At 42.6% G+C, this 7,985-nt stretch overlaps 1 protein-coding gene across 1 annotated transcript; it reads left to right on the top strand.

The window, feature by feature from the left end:
- Positions 1 to 1,976: 1,976 nt before the first annotated feature.
- Positions 1,977 to 7,303, top strand: krt8 (keratin 8). The gene is made up of 8 exons (XM_046396987.1): positions 1,977 to 2,512; positions 4,011 to 4,219; positions 4,922 to 4,982; positions 5,112 to 5,207; positions 5,412 to 5,576; positions 5,847 to 5,972; positions 6,093 to 6,357; positions 6,486 to 7,303. Exons 1-8 carry the CDS (start codon positions 2,108 to 2,110, stop codon positions 6,713 to 6,715), a joined length of 1,557 nt encoding a protein of 518 aa, XP_046252943.1. The 5' UTR covers positions 1,977 to 2,107; the 3' UTR covers positions 6,716 to 7,303.
- The last annotated feature ends 682 nt before the right edge of the window (positions 7,304 to 7,985 follow it).

Below are 7,985 nucleotides of genomic sequence, written 5' to 3'. Positions count from 1 at the left end.
ACAAAACATGTTTCCTAATTCATGGTGAAATTACTGAAATTCAGTTAACTTCCAAGTGCACTGAGAGCGACCCGTTCTTGTTTCTGTGGGGTTTTGAATCAACATCCCACATGATTCAAAACCTGGTGATAATATATGATCACTGTGATTTCACCGCATGTGACTGCAGAAAAACGGGAAATCCCCTTTTACTGTGTCTGTACTGGAGTTTTCTTCTGTGGTGAAAGCTCAAAATCAGATTCACAACATCCCATCGACATTGCCACATGTTCTTTTTTTAGGATGATTGGGTCAGTCTCTCTTTGCCTTGCAACTCTGCGCACTACAGTGTCAAACGTCCCGCTCTTGAGCTGGCATCCATTTTGGCTCGAAGAAGATGTGAGTCTGTTTTATTTCTGTATGTTTCCATGATGTTAATGAGGCCAAAAGCCACTGGCGGGAAAGGAGAAGGCTAGAGAGGATGGTGGAGACAGGGCATGGTGGAAGGGATTGGACTACTAATGCCAAGACCCGTGACTCATCGCGGTGAGGGACTGGAGGAGAAAATGAGTGAGGGAGGAGAGGAATGCAGGGCCAGGATTGGTGGAAGGATGGTGAAAGGTTGCACCGCCATTGTATGGTTTCATCCAGCAGCGCGGTGAGAAACATGGTTACCTTAGGCAGGAGTAATAAGAGCAATAGCGGCTCTGTTATCAGTGTGGCACTACTAATGTTTACAAAGTGACTAGTTCCCTCAGGCTTCGGTTATGAATGATGGAGAGGTGTTTATAGAAATGAATGATGCATCACAACTCTTGTCCTGTAGACAGACTGACACACAGCAGCATGCAGTCGTATAGCCACAAATAAACTTTGACACTTGGGCTTATTGTTTTTTAAAACCTCAGGCTTTATGGCGTTAACCTAACTCTTGTCTGACAGTAATGGAAGCCAGGTGGTTAGTGCAGTTCACCTGGTTTGCAGATACAAGCACAGAGAACAGTACATGTGGTACCTGTTATATTCGAAACAAGAACAAAAATTGCGTAGAGGTGCCTGCAGCAGCCAAGGAATTTAGAGCCCTAAGGATCCAAAACTGCTAACAAGTCTACTACGGTTTCAAAATGCTTGAATATTCGAACATGTTAACTTGTGGCTAACATATTCAGTGTTTTTAAGAGAACTAGAAGAACTTGTCTTGAGTAAAGTTTACGACTGAGTTTGATGGTGCATGCCACACATATCTGATGACCTGATCTGGGTTGAAGCAATGGCTTAAAGGAAAAAAAAGAAAATAAAAGAAAAAAGAAAGAAAAAGAGAATTAGCCAACCAACACCTCTACAGTTTGCTGATTACCATGTTTTATACCCAAGATGGACATTTACCAATTTTTAGTAATTTTGTACATGACATTTTTGTTTTTATGTTACATTATGTGCTATCTAGTAACTTCTTGTGTGTTTCTGTACGCAAACAGGCCAAGGAAAACTGGTGCTGAAGTGTATGACAAACTGAATTAAGTCCACGTGGATCTTGACATTGAAAAATAATTTCAACATTTCTGTCCAAACACTACACCCACCAACCAGCCTGCCCCCAGCACACAAACACTGCACTTTTTTTCTTAAACACAGCTGCTGCAAACAAATGATTATTATTATTTATTTATGTTTTTGGTGGGGGGACCAGACTTCCTGATCCTACATGTTGAATCAGCTGTGGTGTGTTTGAATACTAGAACAAAACAAATAGAGTAGATTAATCAAAACAAAGAAATACAACCTCTCCACAATCCTCTCTGAAGAATAGGTTTTCTCTAACAACGCGGAGAAGCTTGGAGAAAGACCAGGTAATGGTTTTGAGTGACTGAACTATGTGTCATAGAAGTGTAAAGTTACAGCCCTGCCTCCCTCTCTGAGCCAGACCTGCAGCCAATGGCCGCTCACCACAGTCCCCTCCCACAGCAACAGGCTTTAAAACTCCTCAGTAGTTTCTTCTCATTTCTATCCACTCTGGTCTCTCCCCTCTGCTGGCCTGCCTGCCTGCCTGCCAAGCCAACCGAGCCATTCGGTCTGACCTCCCAGACTCAATTCATCCAAAAGAGAAGAAACTACTCCAGGTTTTAGAATGTCAAGTTATAAGAGCACCAGTTACAGCGTGAAGACTTCTTCCGTCCCACGGAACTTCAGCAGCAACTCCTACGCTGGACCAAGTGTCAGCCGCAGGAACTACAATGTCAGAAGTTCCTTTGCAGGAGGGAACAGGGGCTTTGGAGGAGCTGGCATCACCAGCAGCAGCGCCTATAGCCTGAGCTCAAGCATGGGTGGCACAGGCATGGGCATAGGTGGAGGCATGGGTGGAGGCTATGGTGTTGGCATGGTTTCCCAGGCCCCCATCACCGCTGTTACTGTCAACAGGAGCCTGCTGGCCCCCCTGAACCTCGAGATTGACCCCACCATCCAAGCTGTCCGCACCCAGGAGAAGGAGCAGATCAAGACCCTCAACAACCGCTTTGCTTCCTTCATTGACAAGGTGAGAGCTTGCAATAAAGCAGACACGTGTGTGACAAACATTCAGTTTTCCCCAAGCAGGTCTTTGCAATAATCTTTTCTTTAAATACACAGAAACTGCTTTAGACTGGGTGGAAAGTTCAGTTCCAGTGCTGTGACAGTGTTATGCAATATTTGATAAAGAGCTCCATATGTTTGCCACATGTCATGTAACGCTGATATCTGCTCTTTTCCTGGGTGGAGAAAGTTGATTTATTCCCCTATGTGCTTTCGTCACCTCCCACAAATGCAGTCAGGGCAGAGGAAAAATGAATGTAGTGCAGCTCAAACTTCAGTCTTTTGGCTCAGGCTGCCCTTTTATAGTGATGAAAAACAGACTTGCAGAAAGACAAAAGAGAGAGAGAGCGAGAGAGAAATGAAAAGGGTGTGTCAGAGCAGAGCTCAGGGCTTGTGATAAGGGTTACCTTGGGGATAGGCCCTCCCTCAGCTGGGGTGTGGCTCTTTCTGCTGCCCTGGTGGCCCCCACCCCCACCTCACACCCCACACACACACAGAGTCAGTCTACTCTTACCTTAATGACAATACCCTCTTTCATAGTTGCACATTTTAAAAGGAGTGTCCACTTTGACTTGAAATCACTAGCATCTGCTTTTAACTCCAACATTTTGTAATACCCGGGTGTGTATCTGTCCTCGGCAGCCTCAGCACTGGGTTAATATTTAAAAAGGCCAGTTGGTTTCATGTTCTTGTTAATGCCAGCTGGCAGGCTACGTATGAACTCTCCTCCTTCTTGAAGAAGATAAAATGCATTTTGCATTTTTCAACACAAACCAGATGACCCTCCACGTTATTTTCTGTTATCTTGCGATAGTGGGTCATTTGGAGACATTATCTGTATTTTGTTCCGCTCAAATGAATACCAGAGGAAGCACTTGGTTACACCTGTAGAGTGCAATGCCTCAGGGAGCAAGATCCACTGGTTCACATATATGCTGTTAACAAATATGCAGCTACCAGTTTCACTTCACCTCTTTCTCTGTGCATTTGTCCTCTTTGACTGTGAACCTCACTACACAAAAACAGGAAGACCTGCGGGACAGGGGTTAACTAGCACTATAGCTCCATCACCGGCTTTTTCCAACCTCTTCTTGTTCTCCCTCCCCCATACCTCCTGTCAGGATGCACGTAGGTCAGGCCTTCCTTTGGAAAAGCACAGCCAGTATGGAAACACAGCGGCTTACAAAGCCCCAAAGATAGAACAACAAAGACTGTAGATGGTGAAAAGGAAGCTGGCCGAGGATTAATAATTAGCAAATCAGACTGCAGTTACATCATACTTTTAAAGGAAATTTCATAATACTTAAATGATGACAAAGAATACATCTTCACATACTTATTATAGTAAACAAGCAAGTAAGTCTTTGATTCGTTGTAAAGACTTTTTTGACAGTTGCTCATGAATAAACCTCCCAATAACCTCCCTTTTTGCCCCTCTTTCTGCTTCTTTCCCTACACATCAGGTTCGTTTCCTGGAGCAGCAGAACAAAATGCTGGAGACCAAGTGGAACCTGCTGCAGGGACAGACCACCACCCGCTCCAACATAGACGCCATGTTCGAGGCCTACATCGCCAACCTGCGCAGACAGCTGGACAGCCTGGGCAACGACAAGATGAAGCTGGAGGCTGACCTGCACAACATGCAGGGCCTGGTAGAAGACTTTAAGAACAAGTGAGTGTTGAGGGGGCAAGTATGTGTGTGTGTGTGTATGGGGTGAACCCTTCTCTGCAGGATCCATACAGAACCATACAGCTTACCTAGGATTCATTGGTTTTCAAAATGCTTTTTTCATAAATGAAACAAGAAATGGCTGGATTTTTTTTTTTTTTTTTACATCAAGATCAAGTGTACAGTTCATGATGTGTGACGAAAGACAATCCTTGCAGTACGCTGAGTTAATCTTTTGGTGGGTTACTCCCTACATCTGTCCATCGTCTTGCATCATACAAACTCTAGGGACTTACAACACTGAGAAAGCATGTTCCCATTACATTACATGTGACTGGAGGTAAAAATCATTTTACAGCACTGTCTGTCAACAAAGCTTTACACTTGATGTGTAAGTGCTGACACACACATGTCTTTAACACAACCGATGGTGGCACACATATTTGTCAGTCATCCACAGACAAATGGAGCATATCAGCTTTGTTCGGAGTCCCGAGGGAGAAATATCAGTAACACCTCTCAAATCCGTTCCTGAGTCAACAGGAACTGTGTGAGGCAAATATTCCAAAGGAGTTTAAGAGTTAATTATGAACTACTTGCGCCTCCTAGTGTTACATTAGGATATAAACTCTCCAAACTTAACAAGTGCATAAGAGACTCTTCATGAATGTATCTCACTGTAAACTGTATTTGTTTTTCTCTCAGGTACGAAGATGAGATCAACAAGCGCACAGAGTGTGAGAACGACTTTGTCCTCATCAAGAAGGTCAGCACTGCCATTTGCTTAACCTGTCTTTGACTTGCAAATTTGATACCATTCACTTTTTTTCCTGTAGACAAAATCAGTTCTTTGTGATGTCTCACTCCAGCCGACTAACATTTTTATTGATTTCAGGATGTCGATGAGGCCTACATGAATAAGGTTGAGCTGGAGGCCAAGCTGGAGAGTCTGACAGATGAGATCAACTTCCTCAGGTCGATCTACGAGGAGGTAAGATTGTTTGGAGGTTCTTTGTTTCCTATTCCTTTCCAACTGGCTTTGCTGCAGACCTTGAACCAGTCACGTCATTCGTATGATATTTTTGGTTCTCATCATCTCTTTCTCGACTACTTCAACCCAATAGAAGTACATTGGGTTAAATATTCTCTGTAATCTATCTTATAATTTGTTTGTTGTTTTCTTGTACTTGTTCAGGAACTTCGTGAGCTGCAGAGCCAGATCAAGGACACTTCAGTCATTGTGGAGATGGACAACAGCCGCAATCTGGACATGGATGCCATTGTGGCTGAAGTGAGGGCTCAGTATGAGGACATCGCCAATCGCAGCCGCGCTGAGGCAGAGTCATGGTACAGGACTAAGGTGACACAGAGCTCCTTTTGAATTTTTCTTATGGTCAGGGTTCTTTCATTTTTTAATATCCCTAAATAATCTTCTTGCATTTATAAAGATAAATTCAGTGTGGGTTACAAACCCTATTTGTACTCAGTATAAGCTATATTAATATTTAAACAAAGGGGAAAACATTTCTCACCACAACAAAAATAATCACCAGTTCACTAGGCAGTGCACGCAGTATTCTCATCAATAGGGTTTCCAGTTTGTCATGTTGTTTTGTTCATCTTTATTTAGTATGAGGAGATGCAGACATCCGCCAACAGATATGGAGATGACCTGAGGTCAACCAAGACAGAGATTGCAGACTTGAACCGCATGATCCAGAGACTGACATCAGAGATTGATGCTGTCAAGGGACAGGTAGGAAAAAATGTTTGGGCATCATGGGCTGCCATTTTGAAACATCATATATAATTTTTGAGGTCATTTAACAATTTTAGTTTATAAAGTCTTATATATTTTTTTTAAATCATCTCTCAGCGTGCCAATCTGGAGGCCCAGATCGCAGAGGCTGAGGAGCGTGGTGAGCTGGCTGTGAAAGACGCCAAGGCCCGCATTAGAGACTTGGAAGAGGCTCTGCAGAGAGCCAAACAGGACATGGCCCGCCAGATCAGAGAATATCAGGACCTGATGAACGTCAAGCTGGCTCTGGACATTGAGATTGCTACCTACAGGAAGCTACTGGAAGGAGAGGAGGACAGGCTGGCAAATGGCATCAAGGCCATCAACATCTCCCAACAGAGCAGTAAGTCATCTTAGTCTTTCTCACCTTCATTGTCTTTGTGCTGACTGAGGTCAAACCATACGGTCGCAACATATTCCATTCCTTTTCCGCCCAAGTTTAACTGTCTCTCACTTCTCCTCTCTCAACAGCAAGCTATGGTGGTTTTCCCATGGATAGCATGAAGTCCAGCTACTCAAGCAACTACTCCAGTGGTTTCAGCAGCGGATATGGCAGCAGCTTGGGTGGCTTCAGCGGCTTCAGCGGCGGCAGCGGCGGTGGATACAGCACCACCCAGAGCAAGAAAAACGTCGTTATCAAGATGATTGAGACCAAGGACGGCAGAGTGGTGTCTGAGTCCTCTGAAGTAATTGAGGATTGAGCTGTCTAGTTCAGATTTACCTACCTGTCTGCTCTCCTCCACCTCTCTTGTAGTTTTGTACTTAAAGTTCACCCCTTAACTATCATAATAAACAAGTCTGATGTCAAATGCTTGCCAGCCACTCTTCAATAGAGCCTAATTATGTTTTTCATGAAGCAATAAAAGATACTAACACTACCAAAGATCTAAAAGGGACCAAAGAATTTATTTTGTTTATCTAACTGTCTGTACTAAAAAAATAACTGTCTCACAAAGTGAGATAAATGGGCAAATTGCAACTTTGAAAAAAAAAAATATATACATGACACTCCCTTGAAATCTACTTCATACACAAAAGGCTGTTTCCTTCAAAATGGTGTTGCAACGTGGACTGTAGTGTTGTAGAAGGATGTGAATGTACTGAAACAACATCGTTGGTCAGCCAGTGTCTTAAAAATGCCTGCTGCAGTAGGTAGTGCATGTCTTCCCTGTGCGTGTCCTGTAACTGAAACTGTTCGACCCCTTAGGAGACTGCCCAGTTCATACTGTTGTCCTGAGGTGCTGTTTTTGCTACCAAAACAAATAAAAATGTGTTTACTGAAAAAAAAACAACTTTTAATGATGATTAAAAGAGAGAGAAACCTTGCTTGCTTTAAACACTATGAGTAAAATGCTCAATGTCCTTCTTTTATAAGCCCAGTGTAAAGGGTTTAGTGGAATCTTTTTGTAGAAATGGCATATGATATTCATAATCCTGTTTTCATTGGTATTTAATCACCTCATGATAAGAATCATCTTTTTGTTACTTTAGAATGAGCCTTTTATACCTACAAAGTTCACCATATTTCATTGCCATCCGTCTACAGTAGCAACAGGAACAAACCAAACACTGGACCTAGAGAGGGCCTTTTAGGTTTTTATATTGTTTCAGATGTTTTTTTTTCTTTGCACTATGTGCTGCCATCAGTAGATGTCGCTAAATCCCACACACTGGACTTTAAATAAGGACAAGAAAAAGGAAATGACATCATATTGTATATGCAATATGCAGTATAAGGAAAATGATCATGTGTATGCATGAACCTGAAAAAAAAAACATGTTACTCTATTTTGTCTTTAAATGTTTGACAGTATATACCATAGACCACAGCAGCTTAAAACAGAGCATTAAGCACAAGATTAAGGTGAACCCCTCTGTCACATCTTGTGGTGATGTACCCAAATGTGGCAAAATGAATTAAAATAAATACTTAAAAATAACTTAAACAATGATAACCAATACATTTCTGTA

The sequence above is a fragment of the Scatophagus argus genome, chromosome 8 (genome assembly GCF_020382885.2).
Source record: "Scatophagus argus isolate fScaArg1 chromosome 8, fScaArg1.pri, whole genome shotgun sequence".
NCBI classification, from domain to species: Eukaryota; Metazoa; Chordata; class Actinopteri; family Scatophagidae; genus Scatophagus; species Scatophagus argus.
This window is presented reverse-complemented; position numbering and strand designations above follow the sequence as displayed.

Excerpts from the sequence above, each read along its gene's own strand:
- krt8 (XM_046396987.1), top strand. The coding sequence starts at position 2,108 with ATGTCAAGTTATAAGAGCACCAGTTACAGCGTGAAGACTTCTTCCGTC. Across the intron at positions 4,220-4,921 it reads GTAGAAGACTTTAAGAACAA|GTACGAAGATGAGATCAACA; the intron begins GTGAGTGTTGAG and ends TTTTTCTCTCAG. Across the intron at positions 5,208-5,411 it reads TCAGGTCGATCTACGAGGAG|GAACTTCGTGAGCTGCAGAG; the intron begins GTAAGATTGTTT and ends GTACTTGTTCAG.